The sequence below is a fragment of the Limanda limanda genome, chromosome 3 (assembly GCF_963576545.1).
Source record: "Limanda limanda chromosome 3, fLimLim1.1, whole genome shotgun sequence".
Taxonomy (NCBI): domain Eukaryota; kingdom Metazoa; phylum Chordata; class Actinopteri; order Pleuronectiformes; family Pleuronectidae; genus Limanda; species Limanda limanda.
In genome coordinates, this window is record NC_083638.1 from 20,730,425 (window position 1) to 20,756,478 (window position 26,054).

Sequence of the window (26,054 nt, forward strand, 5' to 3'; positions counted from 1 at the left end):
ATTCAAGATTTTCACAACCTTTCCCAATGTGAGATGGGGGAAGATCTTCGACATTTTCCTTGTTTTGTTTTTTTCAGAGAAAAAGTCATGGATTAATGAATGGGGGGAAAGGGGGGGCTATCCAAATAAAGATCTAGTGAAATTTTAAAAAAGTGCAAAATACATAAAGTCTGACTGAATTATACATAATGCACAAATACAGTATATATTCTCTTTTTAATGCCCTCCTTTTATTCTGCTCTATACCTTCACATGTTCTCTTGTCTGTCTGGCGTGAGATCAAAAAAGTTTATCTTGTTTTAAATACAGTATAAATAAAGAAAGCAGCAACTGTTGACAGAATAAATAAATCCTCAGATTGGCTCGCTGGGTTAGAATGATGCACACGTGCTTGAATGCACACACGTTGTATATACATATAAATATGTATTTATATCAAAGCTTTTATCGGAGCCGGTGTATGAAGGCGGCGACACTCTGTAACGACGTCACTTACCGGATGAAGCGTTCAAAACAATCCGGAAGACGAGTCACTGACGGAACTGCTGTCTGCGCCGCTGCATACCGTCAGTGTTTCAGCACTGATGATGTCTATCGTGTAACTTTATCTGATGATGTTGTCAACAACAAACACACGTAGCGGCTGAACCGGAGGTTGATCGCTGCTGTGCCGAGTTGCGCTTCCTGTTGTTAGAGTCAGAGTTCATGTGAGCAGCTCAGACTGGTCCAGAGGCATCATGGGCAATGGGATGAATAAGGTAACGCTCTGCTTTACTGGTCGGTGTTGTGGTGTTGTGTTGTTGTTGTTGTTGTTTAGTGGTATAAGTGTGTGTGTGTGTGTGATGTCAGCCTGACTCATCTTCTCATCACATGCTCTGCCTCTCTGATCCTGACACTATCTCAACACACTCAATGTTTCCATAATGTGTAAACAGCTCAAAACAAGACTTGTGCTGCTCCAAGCACTTAGTTTCAAACCAGTAATGGAAGCTCACAGGACCAGATTTTTTCACAGTGCCCATGAGCAAGGCACTGATCCATCATGTCCTGACCTCTGACCTTTGGGTGAGGGGCTCATTTAAGTTTGCTCCAAGGATCAAATCAATAGATTAACACACCATTGTTCAGACATTATTTAATCATTGTACTGTCACAGATGCCCAATCTATTAGTACGGAAATTAAGTGAAACCATGTTTTGTGAAAACACTTTACAAATTAAACAGACTTCGCATTAGCAGATGAATTGTCCATTTGTACTGTACTTTTAATTTTTCTTTCATGTTTCCATTTATATTTTGAGACAGCTGCTGCCTCATAGTGCTAGTACAAACAGAGAAGAGGTTTCTGGCACCTACGTCTAACAAGCACAGAGAACTTTCTCTTTGAAAACACCTGTAGTACATCATGGTTTGACTAGGTCTGGTCAATATAGCCAAAAATGTTGTCAGGATAAAAAAAAAAAAAATCTGTCAATATCGATTTATATCCCAATAAATGTCACGTTATTATTTCCTACACATTGTTGCTCCTGGGTAAAGGTTGTCAATTTAAACTTCTTTACGAACAGAGAATAATCAACAGCTAAATATTTTACAATTCTGAGGTGGAAGAGTTAAGTGAGACACCTCCTCACTGTGTTGACACAATGCATCAGTATTATATTAATATATATTGTGCTTCTGTTTTATTGCTATTGATAAAAATGATATTATTAAATTATTTACATGACTTTATTGCCTAGGCCTATTTTGGAGACTGATTGGTCAACACATAAATGCATTGGTGTGACAATATAGGTCTATACTGTAAGTGTTGCTGGGGTTTTGACCTCTCGTAGTACTACTGCCTAAGTTCTAACACTCAGTGGCTGCTCCCTGCTTGTCACTTTTGCACTGATAATCACACATCGCTGCTCAGGCCTTGTATGGCTGCAGCCCATGCTTCATTTGCTGGTACTTTGGTTCTTAAGCCATAAGCCTTAAATCCAATCTGGCTCAACCCACCACCCTTTGCTGCTTTCATGTGAAGTTTTTGATGCTGGACTGTGTTGAATATCTTACCCGAGAACCCAAGATGTCTGTGACTGCTGCTTCACAGGTCGTTGACGGACTCTACCTGGGGAATATAAGAGGTAAGACAAACATGGTGTGACTTGATTTGGTGTTCCTATATGTGATAGAATCAGAAGAGCAGGGTCAGGCCTTCGGTCCAAAAGGCACAAGGTCACTATAATAGGGCAAAAATGCATGAAGGAATGAGTGGTGGATTATAGCAACCTGAGTTATTAGGGTATTTTAAACCTTGCATTTTGTGAAGGTTTCAATTTAAATGCTGTGCCTTATACAGTATTTAGGTTTCAAGCCATAATACATATGAATTTAAAAGTTGTTCTTCTGTTCTGTCCCATAAAATAACAGCCCACAGTTATTGGTGTGTTCTTTCCCTGGCCGGTAACAGCCCCCTCCCACTTAATGTGGCATGTGCCGCTTTCTATCTTTAGTTGCCATCATGATGGCTCCACACGATGGCACAAGCATTTTGGTTATGAATAGTTTAAGTGACAGGAGCAACGGACCACAGGATAAACTGTACCCAACAATGATGCAGGACAGTAAACAGCTGACTGGCCGGCCTATGCAGTCGCTTACAACATAACTGGTCTGAGTGAGCGGTGTGAAATCCACTGATTGTTCCTTTCTCCCCTGGTCTTAGATTCGGAAAACAGGGACAGTCTGTCGAAGAATGGCATCACCCACATCCTGTCTGTGTACAACAATGCCAAACCTGTGTTTGAGGTAAGTGGACTATTCAGGTTGGCCTGCATTTTGTGACATGCAGAGACCATGCACACCTCTTTAATATTGTGATGTGTCCTGTCAGCCAGCAGGGGGTGGTGATGAGCTATGGTTGGAGCAGGGGATTTTTGTGGCTGAGCAGGAGAAGTTATTTCTTTCGTTTCTTTGTTGTCACTTATCTTGTGAAAGTTTTGAAGATGCACGAAAAATGTCGTTGTACAATGACCGTTAAAAGCATTATATTATATTGTATTCTATTAAATGCTCATTAATACATGTTTAGAGAATGGGAAAAGTAAAACCAGAAATAATATGAAGAATCTTTAGCTATAACCGTCTTAGTTCAGACTTCCTACTACAGACACATATCCATTTATTTGACATATACATATACATGTACATCTACATATATATGAGATGACAGTGATTGGTTTCAAAGGGCTTTGCTCTCCATTGTGCATTTGTTAGAATCCACGACATGTCCTTCATTGTAGGAAAATATCTTTTACTCTGTGTTTATTAGAATTAAGTTAAACCCCAGAAAAAAATCATATTAGACGGCCACAGTGCTTACAAACACCTGTTATCCTGTTACATTTAGATTTAGTTAAGAATTTGCTCCGTGTGCCAGTCTTTGAGGAACTACGGCTCACTTTAGATTTGAGTGACAGATGTTCATCTGTAAAAATAGGCCATGATTTTTGCCTGTATTATAAATGTAGGTAAGAATCACAGGTAAATGCAGATAAAGGCTGAGTAAAATGGCCAAATATTTAATCCATTTTTTTCCATATCAAGTCAGTATCAATAATTATCACAATAACAATTGTTTTAAGTAGTTTACAGACTGATTTTTTTCTCCTGAATTAAGGTTGTGGTTTTAAACTCGTCTATATAAACAAAGATAGACAAACACTTGATAAATGTTCTACAATACGAGGTAGATCAATTATGTGTTATACCTCTTCACTCTGCTTTCACAATGCATAAGCAATATATCACTATTTGTTGGAACCTTGTCAAATTGCAACTGACAAAAACTATACTGTGTTAATTATTGATATTGTTTTATTGCCCGGCCTTAATTCAGATAACATGCATTGTCCGTGTCTGGTTTCAGCTGTGATAATGTTTTTCATGTATGTTTTACAGGACATGACATATCTTTGTATTCATGCAGCAGATGCTTCCAGCCAGAACCTGTGAGTAACACACGCACACACGCACACACACACATGGATTTAAAATGTCCTGTATGAGTCATGCAGTACGGTTTCAACACCAATACCCACCGGATTGTGTACCCTGGGTGTGACACACACACAAACCGTTACTAAGATTACATGATTTTTTTTAAAGAGTTTAACAGAAAATTGACGTGAACAACTTTATTTTCTGCAGGACTCCAGTTGGTTGTTTTTAGACATTTATCACTGAATTTTAAGCTTTATATTAAAGGGCAAAGTGACCAGGAGCTCATAAGTTCTCATGACTTAAAAGTAGACCCCACAGTATTAAATTAACCCTGTGACATTCATAAATATTGAGCACTAAAAGTTTTTTATTTTCTGTGTTGTATATTTAGTACTTGTGTGTGTTTGAGAAGGAAATGCAGAGAAAAGTGTGTGTTGGATGAGTCTATGTTCATAAGGAGGCAGACCCTGTGTTGAAAGAGGGATGAGTTGCCCCCCCACCTCCACCCTTGCAGTGGTCACTAACATTAGTCATAGCGTGTGTCAATTTTTACGAAGGTTCTGTGACCTCACGCAAACCCTAACCGTAGTTATTCTGGATTAAACAGTTGTCACGGACTAAAGGCACGAAACCGAAGCGACAGTCAACGGTTGCAGTTTTAAAGCATTAATGTCACGGCTTGAGACTCCTGTAGATGTGCATCCTCTACTGGTTAGTTAGGGTTCCTGCACTGACAGAGTAGGGATCGTGGATGGTGGGCATAACTCCCCAATGTATTATACTCTTGTTGACAGGTGAAAAGCTGCTGTTGACTTGATACATGTTTATTGGAGGCACATTGCCCTCTCTACCATCCACAGGTCCATGTCTGCAGTGCCCTGGACTGTAGAATAAGGGGAATGATCGTGCTTGAATGGGGATCATCAAAAACCTGCTTAAAACAAGTAGACAAAGTTGTGACTCTCTGCCTGGTTGAATGCAGGCTGGTCACTGATTCTTGGTCTCAAAATGTTTATTAAGAACCAGTCGACCATGACCAGAACAATTAAGAATGTACAGAGTAGCTTTTAGACTATTACTGCAGAGTTATATATATATATATATATATATATATATATATATATATATATACAGTGTATATGTCTATACACAAAATGTTGGGGTTTTTAGCCTAAATCTGGAGCTCTAACTCTGCAGGTTGTGACTTTGTGCAATGCAGTCACTGTAGTTGCTGTTGCTTTAGCTTGTGAAAAAGAAAATGGAGCAGAGTGAAAGTGAATGTGATTGGAGGTTCAGCGTTTGGTTGGATATTGCTGATTGGGTTTGTTGGAGGTGTTTGACCTCCACTGTTGCAATCAAGCGTCTCTCCCTCAGGCAGCACAGGAAGGAAACTTTAGTGTGACATCTGGCTGTTGGCCCCGACCACCCAGAGCTTTAATAAACCCCTTCTGTCACAATCACTGGTCTGACTGATAGGAGTGGTGAGGCCAACTGCCGCCACACCATGCTCGCCACCACCTAGGGGCCCCTATGACCATCTCCGATGGCCCCTCCCCTCTGTACGGTCCAAAAGCAGGGATGGTCTTTCCTATAAAGTTTTTTTTGGAGCAACTGTAGCAGTTGGAAGTTGTGTAAAAGAACTATAAATATGATGGATGTGAGGAAGTCGGGGCCATTTATGTAGCCCACCGTTACTGCCTCAATTGGCTTTATCACTTACATATTAGTACTAATAGAAAGAAATGTTCTGGAAATGACTGCTAACCTTAGACCCTTACAATAATAAGGACAAGCTCACAAAACCTTATTAGATTAAATGTAAGGTCCCAGTCTTAAAGGTTCAGTGTATAGAATTGAGTGACATCTAGTGGTGGAGTTGCATGTTGCATGAACACCCCTCACCTCACCCTCACTTTTCAAACATGAAAGAGAACCTGATGTCGCCTTCAGTTTTCATAAAAAACCTCAGTATAGGTCCTGCTCCCAGCATAAATATTACGTTGTCAAACATAAAGGGCCCATTCTAGGATAAAGAAAAAAAATTGTACAATTTAGGTGAAACACACTAGTGAAAACATCACTAGGATTATTTAAATTCAATTTCTGCCAATAGATCCTTTTCACCTAAATCTTACACACTTGACCTTTAATCAGCCTTAGAATCATCCATCTGATTGTCAGGCTTACAGTGGGCGATGACTCTGAGTGGAGTAACAGAGGTGAAATGGAGGGAGGGCCAGGATGAACGCTCCTGAAAAGTGTGCTATGGGTTATTTGCACATAGTGCACACTGCACTGCATAAAGACGCACAATAACCACTTCCAGAGCTACAGTCAGTAGAGCATACATCCTCCAAGGCTTAACAGTCCCCATATGAAACTACATTTAAATAAAATATACTATATCTCACAATGTTAAAGAAAGTGAAAAAAATCCTGGAACAACCAGTTATCCACATCCACGGCAAATTTGAATGGCTCCTCCGTGACGCACACTAGATGTCATACCAAGTTTCATGAAAATCGGGTCTGTAGTTTTTGCGTAATAACGTACTTAATGATAGACGACTTGGCCAAGGGAATGAGATGTGCATGAGTGCAAGGACCCTGCATGTTGAACACAATCAACTGGATGTACTGTAGGTCAAACTAACTGTAGGTTATTATTTAGTTTTTTCCTCAACTGGTCAAAACCTCAAAACCTTGTCACAAGGTCATTTTTTGTCATATTAAACAAGTTGTCCGGAAACCTCTGTGCTAGAGAAGCACAGAGGTTTAAAGTGCTGAGGAGACATCTTCTGAACAGGAGTTTGGATCTCAGGAAGAAGTAAAAAAGAAAAGTGGCAGTCGATCTATTTTAGCCCCCGTCTGTTATTCTGTCTGCTGTTGAGTAACCAGCATCTGCTCCTCAGGAGACGCTGCTATCAGCCACACAGCTCTTGATTATGCAAAACACCATCAGTGCTTCCTGACACTGCAAGAGGAGATTTGAGGAGCAGTTGCACTATGTTGTTTTAAAGATTTACATTCTGAGGATTTGTGTGATCTTGTATCATAAGCACCTCTTGTTATGTTGTTGTTGTTGTTGTACAATAGAGTTTGGATTTAATGATTTCTTGTCTTAGTTGGCTTGTATCTTTGAGATGGCTGTCTGATGTGCATAATGAAAACACAAATGGTCCATCTAAAGAAAGCACAATTACTGTTTTAAGTTAAAAAAGGTTCAAATTATTGACTTTTTAGTTTTGAGACACAGACTTGACGAATGCTGGACCGAAAAAGAGGAGCACATGTACTTCCCTTGTCTGTAACTACTGTCTGTGCTCTGGTCTACCACAAACTCTCTGTTTGAGTAGACCAGACCTTTTTCCTCACATGACTAGTTGGATTGGTGGGAAGAAAAATCACTACTCTCCGATACGTCTTTTTATTAGGACTTATAAAAATCCATCAAAACTACCGTTCTCATTCTGGGACTAATGTCAACATTTACCGTAGTTTCGACTCAATCTCAACTGCACATCACAGTTTCGGCAAAACAGTTTGTAAGATGAAGTTAGGGCCCCAAGTTTCAATTCTAGGTGTTCTTTCTCATATCCTATTATGTGTACTCTATTTTTACCTTTTCAACCATGCCACCACTCTGCCTAGTCAAAAGCAAACTACTTTCCTGAGCCCAAAATACGGATGTTATACTGAATTCAAAGATTTTGTCTTTAAATTCCATACACCACAGAATCATGTGTGTTTTATTTTCTTTTCAGATCACAGCATTTTAAAAGGTGCATCAGCTTCATCCACGAATGTCGCCTGGATGGTGGATCGTGTCTTGTTCACTGGTAGGTTTTTATCCAATGCAAAGTGTGCCAATTCATATTGACTGTGCATGTAGGCCTTCAGCTGTGAGAAGCATTCAGCATTCATTACTGGTCATTTACCTGGAAGAAAAATGGTGTTATGGATGCAGCAGCTTTATGCCAATGACCAAACTGATCCCATGTGTTGCTGTAGTCTGGCAGGTGTATCCCGCAGCACCACCATGGTGGTGGCCTACCTGATGACTGTCACACACTGCAGCTGGGATGAGTGTCTGTCTGCAGTCAAGGCCGTTCGCTCTATTGTCGGCCCAAACTACGGCTTCCAGCAGCAGCTGCAGGAGTACCAGCAGACGCAAGTCATAGAGGTACACACACGTTAACACACAGAGGAACACTGACATGATGAATTCATTCACAGGCTGGGGGGGCACTTTGATATGACGTCCTCCCCGTCTGCTTAGTGGTGGGGAAAAAAATCGATTCTGTTCAGTATCGCGATATTTTGCGCCTGCGATGCTATCGATACTGTAGCACAAAGTATTGCAATTTTTTTTTTTTTTTTTTTTTTTTTTACAATTATATATGTAACAGCCCCTGGGTGGCAAAGCATGACAAGGAGAGTTTCAGAGTTTAAAAGATACCTAGTGTGTATGCGGAAAGGATGTTCTCCACTGCAGGAGATATAGTAACAGCCCAGAGGAGCACTTTAACATATGAGCATGTTGACCAACTCCTTTTTCTGAACAAAAATGCCAATATTCCCAAATGAATTTAACATTCATCCAACTGGACGGACTCTAGTAGTACACATTTGTTTATTTTTCTCAATTTGATTGAAGCTCTAGGTTACTCTTATTTATATGATTATTCTCAGGTTTATGTTACTCTATTATGTCTGCTTTATGTTACTGTATTGTATTTAAATAATTGTAAGTTATGTGCTGGGAGCTCCGTGTCATGTGAGAGGTCTCCTATTCAGAAAATAATTACAAAGGTCCTGTGTCCTGAATGTTCAAGGACAAAATTTTTGCACAACCCTGTCTTAGTTTTAGCACTTCAGTTAATGTTTAGAAGACAATGTTGTTAACAGAATTAAATGTGACATTTGAAGTGAGTTGAGCCGTCTTATTTTTCTCATTTTTTATAATGCGTTTGAATAATATGGGGGACATGAATTGCAATATATCGCAGAATCGAATCGCAATACTTGCAGTATCCAAATATATCGCAGAATCGCAATACTATTGAAACGTAGCCCAAATATCGCAATACTATTGAATCGTCACATTTTTGCCAATTCCCACCCCTACGTCTGCTCCAGGTTGATTCATTCTGCGAGCAGTATTACACAAGAGAGCAGGAAGATCAGTTAGATTCACTGTGTCTTTTCTCGCTTGTGTTTTCATGATGTAGCGTAGTTTGGAGACCAGAGATACTAGTCGGGGGTTTCTCCTTGTGAAGATCCTGTAGTATGTGACCCACTGTCGCTGTCATATAGTATCAACTCACAACTACTGCAAGACCCCTGATCACAAGAGACCAAAACGTTTTATGTGAACTGCACAGGGATGCGACAACTTTGAAAGTTGTGTAGTCTACTCTGAACTCAAATAATACAAACATTTAAATTAACAATTTTCAAGCCCCAAAATTTAAAACATAGAAAAATACTAAAGGGAAAGAGCTTAGACAATGCGCATGACATTTTGATGGTATGATTTATGTCATCCTCAGAATACACATGCCCCCCCCCCCAAGCAAATGGATGCGACGCCACAGCCTTTTGGATACATAATGCATGATCCTTCCTTATAACACTCATACTTTTGATTTGTCTACTTCCACTTTGAAGAATGTCACCACTTATAGGAAATATTAAGTGGCTTTGTGGTTTTAGGTCCATTCTGGTTCAGAGAATGTTTTCACAAAGAGAAAAGATCAGGTAGTGTAATTGAGTATATGACTGGTACACATGCTTGTATAAAAAATGCTGGCTTAAACCTTACAGACATCTCGATTTATCAGAAGACTTGCTGCAGTTTTCATGTATTTATTGTATTTTCACACTTTAAGGAGTGAGTGAATTTCTTTTTGGATTTTATTTTGAGTCATTATCTCCACAGCATTTTTGCCATTGACAGGATGTGTTGTATATGAAAACATTGTAGGCAGCTGTTCACAGCTGTTAAAATGCTGCAGTGTTGTAGTTACTTGAAGGCACCCTGTGCGTGATTTCATTACGAATGCACTTGTCTAACCATTGACTGGAGAAGGGGAACTGCAGGGGGTTTGCTGGGATTGCATCAGGTTGGTACTGCTCATCACGTGTTTTGCATTACTGTCAGCACCTTGCAACATAACACGACTGAAACAACTGCTTGTTGCTTGTAAATCTTGCTGTGATTTCGAGGATTTTAAGGGAAATCTGTATGTTCTATGTTGACATTTCACATACGCTTCAAATAGGGAGGAAGGAATCCTTTAAGGGCCCATATTTTGTAAAATAAAATTTCTGGGCTTTTACTATCCATTATAACTTGAGCGGGGTCAGTAGGTAGCCTCAAGGTAGAGCAGACATGTTGCTGAGCTAGCAGCTTGTTAGCTACCACAGGCTAACCACAGGCTAACCACAACAAAGAACAATGAAGAAAAATTGCAGCGTGGAGGGATCCAAGGAAGAGAATGTGTATGTGCACATTCCTCCTACGTTAATGGAGGAATGTCGTTACTGTTAAAGACCAGCAGTTACGCTTTATTTCTTCTGACGTGCTGTGTCGGTGTGCTCGGCTCATTTCACCACAGACTCTCAACCTAAAGCCACTCTGCAAGGATACAGATTAGATTAGATTAGATTCAACTTTATTGTCATTGCACAGTACTTATACAACGAAATGCAGTTTAGCATCTAACCAGAAGTGCAAAAAAAGGCAGTAAAAGTGCAGAGTATTGTGCATATTTAAAGTGAATATGTAAATAAATAAGATCTGTACAGAAGGAAATATATATGGAATATTACAGTATTAAGAGGTATTGTATGATATAAGAACGATGAATACACTGTGAGCAAGATAAATATATAAATATATAAAAATATGAATACACTATAGGTTCCATGTCTACGTTACTCAGTAGTAACATAGACTCAGGACTGAAACTCCTTCGTGAAAACTTGAACAAACATGAGGACGGTGTAACTGACCGTTCAGAAACATCCTGTTGTAACCGACTGTGAATATATGGCTGGTCTCTATATTAATAATAAAACATTTTATTTATATTTTATAGGCGCCTTTCAGAGCACTCATGGTCACCTTACATGGCAGATAAAAAACACAACAGCATAAGAAACAATGCATCAAGAACATCAATAAAATAAATGAAATTAACAGTGAATAAAAAATATTTATATATAGCTATAGCTGTATCAAAACATAACAACGTGACTTTCAGCTGTGTTTACCAGTGCGATCGCCCTTTAAGACAACAATGTTTTTTTGTTACAAATGCAACTGTAACTATACAGGCATTCAGAGAGCACATCCCTACGCTCACACCCTTTCTCACCATGTGAAAGAAAGTGAAAGTAAATTCTTGGATCCTCCAGTTTATCTGGATCTGCTTAAAGTTTTAACGAGTTATTCCTTTGATCATGTCCCACCCCACTATAAGATTTCCTGTAAGTAGTTTCTTAGTAATCCTGCAGAAAGACAGACGGACAAACAACCAACAAACAGTTATTGAGATATAAGCCTCACAGTAACTAAAGTGTTTACAGCTACAGTATAACATTAACAAAGTGCCTGAAATATACTACAGTGCACATCCAATAAAAACGTTTTGTCCGTGCCATTCTAACTCTGTCCACTCAAGCTTTTGTCTCGAGTCCAACAAGAGTAATTTCTGACAGAAAAGCCATCCTGTTTACATTTTGGTAGATTTGACATCAAGCTTTATCTTTTCATTTTCAGTCCAGCTTCATGTTGAACACTCAAACAGACTTTGTAGCTGATATTTAGGATTCATTTTCTTTTTCATGATGACAGTCAGCATCTTGCACAACCCCTGATATCACAGCCTTTACAGTTACAGTGTTATCTTGATTCTGTGCTTTTGAGTGATTATTCAGTGTTACAGTTATCTTGATCCTATGAGTCAGTGCTGTACTGTTTGGTCTTTTCAGCTGCCAGTGAGAATACAAATTTGAGTGAAATGAATGTATTACTTTCAGACTGACTTTCACTTTACATTGTGTTTCGAAAAAAATAACAAGATATTGCACAAAACCATTCCTGGGCATCCTTTGAGCAATTCCTAACTTTTTGTAACAGATGCAGTCTCTTAAAACTCTACATTCTAGTGGCAATAAATTTAAAAATACCAAAATAATTCATATCATTTTTTAACACACAATTTAAACTGCTATCGTTAAGTCTTTAACTCCACAAAACACATTAGGAGTTTCATGGGTAAGCAACGTTTGAGCTAATTACAATAGAATCTGTATCACAAGCTAAGTAGAAAAATACGGAAAGAACAGGTAATTTGGGGAAATATTTCCAGCCTGAATATACCGCCATATAGGGAGGGTGTGTATAATTTAGTGGATTATTGTGGTAGTGCAGCTACAGTTGAAGGATTAAACACTCTGTTATTGGACTTAACACAATGATGTGATGTTGTTGTTTTTTTAATACATTTTCTTGTCCCTCCTCTCATCCCTAGTACCGAACATGGTTACAGTCCGGTTTCCGTCCCAGTCCATTCAATGACCAGGAGCAGGTGGAAGCCCTCCTAAACCAGTACACAGAGCAGCAGGAGGCGAGACAGAGCAGGGGAGACGATCAGCGCTCGATAAATCGTGGTATAGCTGTCTGTTCTCTGCCGTCTGTTGCTGATGATCCTGAAGGCAGCAGCTGAATCACGCCAAAGTCCTCCTGCCCGGTTCTGCCTCAAAAAAAGGCAGCAGCTATTATTCTGTACTCAATTCCAAATCAACCCCTAAATTATGATTAGACCCAAGGCATTTGTATGAATGCCCCCATATGAGCCAAGCTTTTTTTTACCATTTATTTGAATCGCTCATAGTCAACTTGACACAATGGAGGTTGATTTAGAATTGATCAACAGACTCCTGTTCACTAGCTGTACCTCCCATGCTCACTTACCTGAGTACAGCCACAATATCAGTGCTCACAGACGCCTTATTCTCAACACCTCAGCACCTCAGCCATGATGAATACACTACACTCCCATGTGGGCACATCACACCTGCAGCATTCAGCTTGGTAGCCTTAAATATGTGACTGATTATTAATGGAGTCCTAAAGGAACGTTCTGCCTCTAATTTGCTAGATAGACGGAATAAGATTGATTCATCCTACTGAGAGCAGCCCTATTGCTTGACATGATTGACACTGCACGTACTGATACACTTGTTGAGTGCATACCTCCCCCAAGGCTTTAAATTCAATCAAGCTGGAATAAAATGCACACTCTCATAGGAGGCAATAACCAAGTAGGATTAGATTTGTTGGCCACTTACAGAGATTACAACAACAATAAATACATTCCCGCCGCACATTACTGCCATGTAATAAACAGCGTTTGTTCTCACCTAGTTAGTTACTGTACTTGATATCAGATTACACTGGAAAAACTTTTTTAAGTAAACTATCATGTTAAGAGCATTGGTTGCATATCTATTGGGGCTTTGTAACGACTCACACATATGAAGGAGAAAGGTTTAAGTTATACATAACGGGTTAAACAGAAGCACAGCTGCATAAATCTATAACCACACATGAAGGATCTCGGCAAGTCTTCCTGATGTTAATGAAGCTCTGATTTATCTTTTTTTTGTGACTAAATTGATTTGTGTTATAATTTCATGGGAACTGTCAGTTTTTTTGTGTGTGTTTTATGTCACGTTTGTTTTGTTTGTTTTATAATACGATGCAGTAAAAATAAGGATATAAAAATAAAATAAAAATATGGCAATGGAAATAAATCTGTAATAAATAACCATCAACACCATGGTGTTTGTGTGTAAATAAACGAAATGAACATTTGTATGGTTATTATTGAACTTCATCTTCTCCATAGATCAGCTTTTCCCTCATACACATAATTCCAAATAAGCTCTGTGTTTTATTTTACTTTGTACTAAGGAGCATATAGAAAAGTTTTCAGACTGATGAAACAGACCTTCTTAAAGGTTTTATTTTTCAAAAATGCAACTTGCTCTCGTTAAACCTAGCAGGAAATGCACTACCTCAGGTTTCCTTGGAACTGATCTCTGAGAGTTGGTGCATTGACATCTCTGTCAATCTCCTGGTTTGGGCCAATTAATTGCATTTGCCTTAAACTGAGATTTTCTTTATTTGCATTGCTTTATTTCTGAGGCTGTATAGTGAATAGACTTTCTGATGTATGTCTGGTCGGGTCATACATGTTCAGGCAGGCTAATTCCTCTCAGAGATTCCAAGAAGGTGTTCACCCAATTATCACAGAAAGCATTAAGTTAGGCTTCCTGTAAATTTAACAAAAGGTGACAGCAAGAGGAAATGCAGTTGGAATTTGAGGGCGAGACTTGTTCTGTGTAATGCAGTCGGTACAGTTCTAATACTTATAATTGAAGTGAGTTGAGTTGGATAGTTTTACTTTTGTTTGTCAGATGTAGAGGAACTGAGATGAAAAAAAAAATAATTTAATAAAACCTGCTGCAGATTGGGATTTTTAAAACGCGAATTAAAGCTGTTAATTCCGTATGACATTAGGCAAATGATGACAGTGGTCAGCATCTTGCACAACCCCTGATATCACAGCCTTTATAACAGTGTTATCTTGATTATGTGCTTTTGATTGATTATTCAGTGTTACAGTTATCTTGATCCTATGAGTCAGTGCTGTACTGTTTGGTCTTTTCAGCTGCCAGTAATTCCGTATGAAATTAGGCAAATTTGTATAAACTAAAACACAATTCCAGGTTCACAACTTATAATTCTTATTCTTGTCAAATAATCTGCAGATTGTTGTCTTCATTAATGGCCTAATAATTAGATCTCTATTTTGTCAGTAAATTAAGAAGCCTCAAGCTGATGTGTTCAATTTGTTGTTTTGTAAATAACCCTCAATTGTCAAATTACTCTCACATAAAACGAATTCAAACAATAGGTCCCCTGAGCACAAGTGGGAAGGTTTGACATTAATAAATGAAAACTGACATTTGAGTTATAAATGAACTAACTCTTGTCAGCTCCAACAGGCCGTCACACTTTGACATTATGGTGGATAAAGTGAAAGGCTAGAATAACGAGGAGGACCCTGACTAATAACTGTAATGTCGATGTATTCATTTATATGACCACGAAACTCGAGTAAACACCGATAAGGAAGGTGGATAGAAAATGAAAGTCCCCTCTCTCTCCTGACATAAGGTATTGGTCACCACATGGATCTGAACTATTATTAAGATCCGATAATAAACATGTAATAAACACATGTAGTCAGGGACACGATGATCGGGTGTGATGGAGCTCCTCCACCCTCACACACACACACACACTGGTCCTGCTCCACCTGCACAGCACCATCTCAGTGACGCGAGTGGGCTGAGTGGGCGCAGAAATCCCCCACACACACACGTGGAGCTCAGGGTAACTTGTGACTTGCGTTTTCAGCCCCCCCCCCCCCCCCCACGTCTCCGCAGCGTGGGCAGAGACTTTACAACCATCGCTTCCATCAGACCATTTCTTGTAAACGCTCAGACTTAGGAGAACATCACATCCGGAGGGGGCGGGGCTGTCACGACGCTTCAGCGCGCTCCATTGGTCAGAGGGACGGTGTCGCTGGCGAATCACCGCTCAGATATTTCATTCATCAACCCGGGGCACAATAAACTCTGTGGACATCTGTCAACACGTCAGGATAACACACACACACTCACACAGAGAGACGCCAGCTCAGGTATTTATCAGTGACACTACTTGTGTTTTACATTGACTGAATATTCATTATTATAAGATCTGAAAAGTTAATGTAATTCATCCTCATTAAGGTGCTTATACTGATTATTATTATACAGATTCCAAAAACATCAAGATGTCCAATACTGGAGGCCGGAGGCTGAAGCAGTGGCTGGTGGAGCAGATCCACAGTGGTCAGTACTTTGGGCTACAGTGGGAGGACGACAGCCACACTATGTTCCGGATCCCATGGAAACATGCCGGGAAACAGGATTACAACCAAGAAGTGGACGCATCCATCTTCAAGGTTTGACATCTCGATTGATTGTACTTCCATGGTGGATCTCACCTCTTTAAGTCTGCTGCTTCTGTGGTCCAAGGAGAGTACGGACCTTTAACTGTGATTGTTGGATTTGTCCTAAGTATAAGACATATCTGTAAATGGTCTATAATAATTGATAAATCGACCTAATTTTAATACAGTAATAAAGTTGTAGTTACTTTCAAAAACAATACATTTTGCCAATAAATTTGAAAAAAATTCACAGAAAGTCCGACTTTCTTTCTTTCTTTCTTTCTTTTTTTCTTTCTTTCTTTCTTTCTTACTCACAAAACTATCCTTAATATATGTGAATCCTTTCCCCCCCCACTCCACAGGCCTGGGCTGTGTTTAAAGGCAAGTTTAAGGAGGGCGACAAGGCCGAGCCTGCAACATGGAAGACCAGACTCCGCTGTGCGCTCAACAAAAGTCCTGACTTTGAGGAGGTGACAGAAAGGTCTCAGCTCGACATCTCCGAGCCTTATAAAGTTTACCGCATCGTACCCGAGGAAGAGCAGAAGCGTGAGTGTTTCTGTTTTTGTGGCTCTCGTGTTCACTTTGAGTAAAAATCCAAATCCTGTCTCGATTGATAATTTCCTTTGACATTTGAACAACTGGTGTCTTGAGAGCCAGCATTGCTCTTCTGTGACTCATCATGAGAAAACTGTGGATCATCAAGAACAGTGCAGCAGCTAAAACCTGTTTGAACCGTGAGAAGAAATAACAGTGAGTAATTCTATCGCCCACAGAAGGTAAAAACTCGGTGATGGCCATGGCAGCTCCCACGAGCTCTGGTGATCTGACTGACTGCAGCCCTGCAGAAATAGAGGAGCTCATAAAAGAGGTGAGGCGGCTTATCACTTCAAACGTGAACTTTACCTCAATCCTGCTGCACTCTTTCACTTTAGATGCACTTTGCCTTTATTGCCCTTCACCTCAGTGTTACTCTTTTTATGTGATCACACTCCGCTGCCTCCTCCACTACCACCCACTTCATCTCCACAGCTATGAAATGCAGAAAGGGGCTTTGTTGACATCTTTTTGTGTTGTTGTATTTTACAGGACGAAGGCTGTAACATCCAGGCCAGTCCAGAGTACTGGTCCCAAGGCAGCATCAATGGTAATGCAGCTTGTTTCCTATCCACTCATCTCCGCCTTTGGTATCCTCTCTCAAGCACGACTCTTAGTTCCGTCTTTGTGAGATTTGTGCTTTAATGTGTTTGAAAGTAACCACAGTGGAAAGCTCAGTGTTGGCTGTGGTGCTAAATAGAGGTTGTTTGCTTGTCTGTTAAATTCTGCAATGGAAGGATTGACTAACATCCTGTTGAGGTTTGCTGACTGTGGCGATTATTTCTTTGGGAGAGAAACATTATTTCTGATGATGCAGCAGAGTAATGACATGACACTGTGGTTGTGTCCACTGTGCTAAAAAAGGTTCTTAAGTCATGTCTTCCTCTCTTCAATTCACAGCTTTCCCACTGCACCAGGACCCTTTGCCACCGAGTATTGTCAGCTCAGGTATGTGTTATGTATTAGATCAGATCCACGATTAAGTATTGATAGTAATAATAATAAAAAAAATTGGAGTGCAACAGGCCTAACCTTACATCTTTTACATGTTCTCCTCTCCAGCGTTCTCCCAAATGATGATCAGTTTCTACTATGGAGGGAAACCGATGCAGAACACACTGGTAACTCACCCCGAAGGCTGCAGGATCTCTCCACAGCAGCACCTGGGCCGCGGCAGCCTCTACAGTTCAGACAGCATGCAGAATGTTCACTTTCCCCCTGCTGAGCACATCGAGTACGACCGGCAGCGCCACGTGACATGCAAGCTCCTGGGCCACGTGGAGAGAGGTGTGCTGGTCCGTTCCAACCAAGAGGGCATCTTCATCAAGAGGCTGTGCCAGAGCCGAGTCTTCTGGAGCGGGCTGGGAGAGGTGGGCTCGCCGTACAGCTCAGTGCCCTGTAAACTCGAGAGGGATGCTGTAGTCAAGATATTCGACACAGGAAGGTTTCTTCAAGGTAAATATTGAATTATTTGAAAGCTTGTAAGACTCTAAATCAATGTATGGTCTGACCACTAACTGTTTACGTGCACTGTGTGTTCCAGCTGTACAGCTGTACCAGGAGGGTCAGATTCCTGCTCCTGATCCGACAGTGACTCTGTGTTTTGGAGAAGAGCTCCACAATCTCAACAATGCCAAAAGCAAACTGCTCATTGTGCAGGTAAGACCAGTCAAGACGTAACACGCGTCTCACTCAAACAATTGAGAAAATGAGCAAAGTAGGAATGAATTTTCTTCCAGCTGCATATTGGAGTCTCGACACCTTCTCACAGCGCACACCTCTGTGTCTTCTCTCCCGTTGCAGATCACTGCGGTGAACTGCCAGCACCTGCTGGAGGCCGTGAACATGCGTCGCCCACAGCCTTACTGCAACAACCCAAACCTGGACCTGTCTGATGCTGCGACCAATGAGCAAATGGCTCACATCTATCAGGACCTGTGCAGCTACAGTGGACCCCAGAGACCGGCCTGCTACAACAGGGAGAACATGCCAATCACTGCCTGAGCTGTGAGCAGTCACACGCCTGACTGGAGCTCTTCAGCATGTACCAGGCAAAATCCATCACATGTTAGGGACAGTTATTGTTTTCCTGACAGTGCAAGTGACAAGTGCGGCAAAGCTCAATATTAGGATGTCCCTAATATAAGTATAGAAGTAAGGTTGATATTTGTACAGTCTTCAGAAATTACACAAAACTCACCTGCTGGATTAATTCAACAGATTCATTTTGTCGATTGTATTAAGAAATCTTTGATATCTTTTACTGAAAGCCTCAAAACAATCGTATGTTCTCTAAACAGCATTTTAATGTCAACTCATGTCATTATCCTTTTTGCTGTTTTCGCAGCTGAGTCATGTCCTCTATGGTGCAACCATTTGGATGAACCGAACAAATGGACATTTGTGTCTGATATTTTTCTATTTTCATTTTTTAAGTAGATAATAAATCTTTATGTACATTGATAAAAAACTGCAAAGCATTTTAGATGCAATGTGAGATCATATTGAGGATAGGTTTTACTATCTGACTGTTTTATGTGATCCTAATTTTACTTTATTTTTTATGAACTCCATTTCAAATTAAACAGTTTTTATTGAACTGAATGTGTTTGTCTTTGTATAATCATATGTATATTTTTATTATGTAATCTTTTTCTAAATCACACCATTGCCATTTCATTCATCAACACAGCATTACAATCAATGTGTAGAGCTATGAACCTGGACTTAAACTGTAGCAACATAACTACACAAAATATTATACTGCCATCCAGTTCATTAGGAATCCTGGTAAATTCTGTATATATAAAATATTATTATATGAACTTAACATTTCATATTGTCTTTGATAAAAGATTTAGCAAAGGCTTAATAGAAAATATTAATAGAAAAAGAAAACCGTCAGGAACATCTTGAAAAAGGAGCACACTGGTTCTGTCACTTCAATGGCAATAGCAAAGTTGTTTAGAGGGAACTGCTCCACCACCCAGACTGAACACTATAAATTACTCCAGTGTAGGAATGATGAAACTAAAACAATGTATGAAACTAAAAGAAGGATCTTGGCTTCCCGAGACAAGGAAACTCTCGGACAAGCCCCTCACCATCACTCCAGTGAATGATTGAATGAGTCAGATGAGACGATGACATCTCTTAGTCTTCATCATCTCTGATGTCTCATGTGGCTGCTGAGTTAAAAGCATGGGTTGAAATCAACAGGGTAATGCAGCATGAATGAGAACCATTTAGAATCAATAAACAATTCTCAGTAGATGTCAACAACTTCTTACAATAGAATATATCTTCCAGCCGGGACAGTGTCACCATATGAGGCCCTGCAAACACACAACGTGATGTAATGCAATGTCACACTGTAGTAAGAACTGCTCATTTGACTACTGAGTAATCCTGTAATTATGTAGTGAAACCGTTGTACCTGAGAAATACCTGGACCACACACACACAGTCACACACACTCGCACACACAGTCACACACACACACACACACACACACAGACATACACACACCCACACACATACACACACACAAACAAGCACACACCACACACACACACACACACAAACAAGCACACACACTTACACACAGACACACACACGCACACACACACACACACACACACACACAAAGATTCGATTTCAGTTCCCCAATACAAAACACACATATTTTCAATGGCTATTGTAAATACTTCCACACATACTATACTTGTATCACTAATAAAGGTCTAGTTCTAGATCACATTTAATGGTTAAAATTTCCACAAAAGATTTATAAAAACAGACAGAAAAGAAAAATTTTGCCCAAATAAATGCATTCAATATTTTTGAGAAAATGTTTGGCTGCTCAATGTGTTGTTGTGTTTTTCCCCAATGCGAAAGTTTTAATGACTCATACAAATACTGTATAGTTAAATAAGTCATGTGCTCCTCATATGACAGTAATTGATAAAATCGCTTACTCAAATTATTCTAAATTAATATTTACATGAATGGTTCACTGAATAAAACCACAGGTGTGTTTGTGTGTGTGTGTGTGTGTGTGTGTGTGTGTGCGTGTGTGTGTGTGTGTGTGTGTGTGCGTGTACAGGTGTGTGTATGTGGTTATCTATATGGGGGAGTTCTAAGTTCCACAGAACAGGAACTTACTTCAAAAACTGTCACAGGAAACTGACTCTACCCCCACTTCTCAAATATGCCTGAGAATGGATAAACGTCATGTATTTATACATACAGAATATACATCAAGGATGCATATACTGTACGTGTGAATGAGGAATCACAGGCTTGCATAAGGTTTGGTCTCATGTTGGTTTGAATAAAGGCAAACCTCAAAACAAGAAAAACAAACACAAATGTTGTTCGTTTTGTCCTATCATGCTTGCCAAAGTTTAAACGGGTAAATAATAAAGTGGAATTTAAATATTTAAAATCTGTTTTGAAATTTTCTAACCCTAACCCTAATGATTATTTTACTTTGCCGTTTTGAGTTCCACTTTCAACACATCTGGGAGACTAATGATTTACTTTACTGTTTTATCATATTGTCGGAATCAGCTGTAGAAAATAGTTTCCAACAACTGTACTATTTACTCTTGTTTGAGAAATATTGACTTAAAAACTGAAGTATATTTTAATATATCATTTAACTTTTTTTGTAAAATCCAAGTCTATTATTGTAGAAGTGTTTTAAATATAAGAATGAGTTTGCCGCTGAGAACCACAGACAGGGAAGGACATTTTTGAGACATGTAATAATATATTGTTGGTTTGGGCTATTTCCTTTGGGTTTTTAACAATATAGATTAACATCCAACGTTATTTTTCTGCAGGTTCAAACCATTGTATATTCTCATTGTGGGGGACAACATTTCTACTCTTCTCTATCACAAAAAGAAAAATATAAAAAAAACAGCTTCAGCCATGTAATCTAGGGTTAGGGTTTGACATGAAAGACACTCAAATAGTTCATATTTTCAGCAAAATACAGAAATATGATGTTGATAGTTAAAATACTGTACCTCTCTCAGTTATAACCCTGGATCCCTCACTGTGATATGTGAGTAAACAGATCTGGGATGCTGATGGAGGAAGAAGCCCTTTTTTTTCACAAAGACTACTTTTACTTCTGATATTGTGTTTCTTGTAAACATTCCTATTCTTTTACTAAAGCTGTAAAAAGATAAACTTTTCAAAATACTGTACTGTTGAACTTCTGTACAGGTTTTGATTTTGTCTCCTCTCCTGGGCAGGACGTGTGACTGGAGGAGAAGGAGACACAGGCTCGTGTGCAGTTTTTGCCGACGCCATGTCTTTTCTTCTCACATTTTCAATGTCTGCACTCCGGTTCTCTTTGTATTGCAAAATCTCTTTGTGGGCGTCTGAGGTTTCCCACAATTACCCATTAGAGACAAGTGACAAACACAACTGATGTTGCCAACACACGGAACCATGGCCATCTTCTCCATAACATTTCCATCGACAATGTTCACCCACAGACATTTAAAAGAAGAAGCATGTGTTTCGTGAAATAGCAGCGCTTCAAGGAAATTAAGCAAAAGAGGAATAACTGCAAATTGAAAGCTTTTCCTTGAAGTTTAAAAGGAATTACTTTTTTGTCTCTTGATTTGTATGTACTGCTGACTCCTCACTCCTCTTAATAGTTTGGCTGTTTGCTCAGCACTGACCTTTCAGTTATGCTGTTGCTTTCCACTGCAAAATGAAAAAAAACACCCAAACACCCCCTCCCCCACACACACATATACACATGTTTGTACTTCTATCTTAGTGAGGACACTCATTGACATTATACATTCCCTAACCGTAACCATCCAAACTAAATGACTCACCCTAAACCTGAACTAACTCTAAACCTAAGCCTTAAACTAAGTATTAATCCTGAAACAGACCATTGAAAAGGAATGCCGGCCAAAATGTCCTCACTCTGTAGTTTCTTAAAACGGTCCTCACATAGTTAGTACAGAAACACACATTCATTGACATAATGCTTTCCCTAGCCCCTAACCCTAACCCTTACCATGACCTAATTCTCACCTTAACCCCAAAATCAAGTCTTAACCCTCAAACAGCCCATTGAAAAAGTGAAGACCAGCAAAATGTCCTCACAATGATGGTGTTGGACCAAAGTTGGCCTTCGGAACTAACGAAAGACGTTCGACACACACACACACACACACACACACACACACACACACACACACACACACACACACACACACACACACACACACACACACACACACGATGAGGCCTACATTCATACAAACACAGTCATCAAGGACGTGCCAGGTCAGTAAGAGATCCACAACCTTTAACCTTTATCTTTTGAGAGTCGCGGGCAGAGACTGGGACCAATCCCAGCCAACATTGGGCGAGAGGCGGGTTGCACCCAGGTCAGGTTGCCTGCGAATCACAGGACTAACAATCAGAGACAAACAAACATTTACATGCACAATTAAGTTGGACAAAACACATGCAAACAACCCTCGGGTGGAAAGACGTGATTTGCCCTGAGCAGGTTGTGTTCTACGAGCAGTGGCGTTAAAGGCGTTGGTGGTGTCTCTGGGGAAATTGATGGTTTAGAATCAGAGCGGCTGAGATGAAAATAGTCATCCAGAGAGGAACTGGGAGAGCACTGAGGACACTGTCAGAGAAGAGACAGGTGGACGCTGGGGGCCACATCATGGGATGCAGGGAGAAAGCCGCTTAACCACACATGTTGTGCACACACATGCACACACACACTACGGTAGCCACGGATCAAGGCTCAGATCCTCTAATCAGTATCAGTTCATGTCCTTCAAACTACACGTCCCTGAGGCCTCGCACCTACGGAGCTCCTCCTCAGGTTTAACTGTTCATTTTGTCGAACCATGATCAACAAATGTCGTGACTTTAGAGATGACTACTTTAAGTTTTAAAACAATTTGTGTGTTAAAGACAAGAAGACAGGTTGTCGAAAGAAATGTTGTTCTTTCCACAACCTGTCAACTCTTTAGACTTTTCTGTGAAACAAATTGTGTCTTGTAACCTGAAAATGATTAAATCAATGTCTTTACTTTTCTATTTATTAGATGAGGCAATTGTCCCGGCACAAAATTACAACAAAATAAAAGCAGAATTTTTCCGATAAGCCTTTCATCACATGTGACTGATCTGGTGGTGATCTACGTCAACAGTTCACATTATCATGTTCAAAATTAACCTCTGTCAAATCAGTTAACAGGTAAAGTTATAATGGAGGAATAAACTACTTTTTGATCTCCATTGCAACAGTGAACGTGTCCACAGGCCTGGACTAAGTTTCTTAACAGAAAGGGGACAGTGTTTATTGCAGTATATGTTGTATCTGAATGAGGGAAAGGGAGAAAGGAGAGTTGCATCAGTCTGTGTCCTGGTTGCGGCACTCGTTGGTGATCCCTGACCGCCTGATCTGTCTCTGGACAGGAAACACAGGAAGGAGCCAAGGAAGATGATCCAGCACACAACTTCTCCCCTGAAAAGAGGAACAGTCGTTCACACAGACCCGCTGTGAAAAACATGTGAACGGTTCAAACCATTTGTAAACTTTGGTGTATGGGAGTTAAACATGAATGGGAGGGAATCCACCCGGCTGTGGTGAGAGGAGAATGAAATAAAACATTATATTTCAGTGCTTTGAAAGTTTTAGATCGCAGGAAACACAGCTACCTTCATCTTTTTTTTTTTTCCAAACAACTGTCAACACACATCTCTCTGTCCTGAGTAACGAGTTAACGTTTTCAAAACTATCCACAAAGTCAGTACAACAGCAGTGTGGACAAAACTCACTTTTCGAAGCTATGACTTAAAATTAAAACTACTCTCATTCATAACCTGATTTCGAAATGCAGCCACAATCAAAACTCTGTGTATTTACATTTAAGTTAAAAACCCCAAAACATTACTGATTACTGTCAGACTGATTCGATTTGCTACATTCTGCTACAGAGGAAACATACAGGCTGAACATTTTGTAAATCTATTAGACAATGAAGTGTTTTACTAACATCTACCAGCCACAGAGAGATTTGCAGCTAATCTAAGAATATTGTGACTTTTCACCTTACTCTCCATTCCACAGCAACATAAAGACATGTCAACCTTAATGTTGCTTTTAAATTTTACCAGATAGAAACAGTGAAGAAATAAAATATGTTATCAATGTAAAATTGCTGTGATTCCATCTGTCATTAATGGTTTTAGGTAAAAGTGTAAAGAATGACACTGTTTTTTTGTTGGAAGAGAAACTCTGGTGCAAGTGCTGATTTTAAAATATGGAAGAAGAGTGTGAAGAGTTTTTGCAAAAGTGAAGTACGGATCGTGAAATGTGAGTTAGAATTAGTAAAAAACTGATAAAAACATCCCAGTATTTACAATTCAAGGATTGACAGGCAGATAATTATTATGCTACAAGTTAGTGAGCTATAAATTAAACCTATGCATGGTAGGATTCTGTTTCATATTTGAGTAAAACAAAACTTATAAAAGGGTGGTGATGGATGCCCAGGGTGGAGGGGAAGGCCAGGGTGGGGTGACAGTCCCTTGGGATCCGGTGCCAGGGGAACATGAGAGCATGTATTGACAGATCACAGCTCAGTGCTCGCTCTGCGTGTGTGTGTGTGTGTGTGTGTGTGTGTGTGTGTGTGTGTGTGTGTGTGTGTGTGTTTGTTTGTACATGCAAAGCACTGAGGTGACGGGATGTGGGCAGCCAGAGAGGCGATAGATGTGTTACCTGAGAAGCAGCATTACAGCTCTCTCGACACATATTGAAAAGTGACAGAAATATGGAAAGTGCTTATACACTCCATTCCAATACCACTTGTGTTGTATGATCCTATAATTTTTTGAGGCCAAGCAGAAAACACATTGCACACACTCTTCCTTAACAATCTGAATTGTATTTTGGCATTAGTTTTTGTTGATGACGTATTTCTCCATTATTGATTGAGGAACAAAATCTTGTTTCCAACTATACCGTTTAACCGACTGTATAAGTCACGATGATGACAAAACATTTGTTTGAGGAAGAGGCCACACACTGGCCAGACAGCAGGTGCTGCTGGGGTGGAGATTATTTAAAGTTGCTCTAAAATGGTTCGAGTGCAGCTGAAGGAGCCTATGGGCCAAGCTGTCTGTCGACCACATGCTTCAGTAGAAAGTACAGTGACAGTACATACTTCCTCCTTTGAATAACCAGATTCCAGACGTGACCATCCTATAACCGAGTGGAATTACCTGTTACTGCAGAGCCGGTATAATTCACACAGAGAATCTGTTTAGTTCATGTCTCAGTGGTTTGTTTGTCTCATAATGAATTTGTAGGCTGCACATTGATG

General features: G+C 39.9%; 2 protein-coding genes across 2 annotated transcripts; both read left to right on the top strand.

Moving 5' to 3' along the window:
* Positions 1-539: 539 nt before the first annotated feature.
* dusp22a (dual specificity phosphatase 22a) lies at positions 540-13,876 on the top strand. Its single transcript, XM_061068154.1, has 7 exons — positions 540-758; positions 2,100-2,133; positions 2,715-2,797; positions 3,950-3,999; positions 7,756-7,830; positions 8,003-8,174; positions 12,532-13,876. The coding sequence occupies exons 1-7, from the start codon at positions 738-740 to the stop codon at positions 12,724-12,726; spliced, it is 630 nt and encodes a 209-aa protein (XP_060924137.1). The 5' UTR covers positions 540-737; the 3' UTR covers positions 12,727-13,876.
* A 1,847-nt stretch (positions 13,877-15,723) lies between these two features.
* On the top strand, positions 15,724-19,266 carry irf8 (interferon regulatory factor 8). The gene is made up of 9 exons (XM_061068200.1): positions 15,724-15,774; positions 15,893-16,080; positions 16,431-16,614; positions 16,842-16,936; positions 17,155-17,212; positions 17,563-17,610; positions 17,725-18,117; positions 18,206-18,321; positions 18,466-19,266. Exons 2-9 carry the CDS (start codon positions 15,910-15,912, stop codon positions 18,664-18,666), a joined length of 1,266 nt encoding a protein of 421 aa, XP_060924183.1. The 5' UTR covers positions 15,724-15,774; positions 15,893-15,909; the 3' UTR covers positions 18,667-19,266.
* Positions 19,267-26,054: the final 6,788 nt, after the last annotated feature.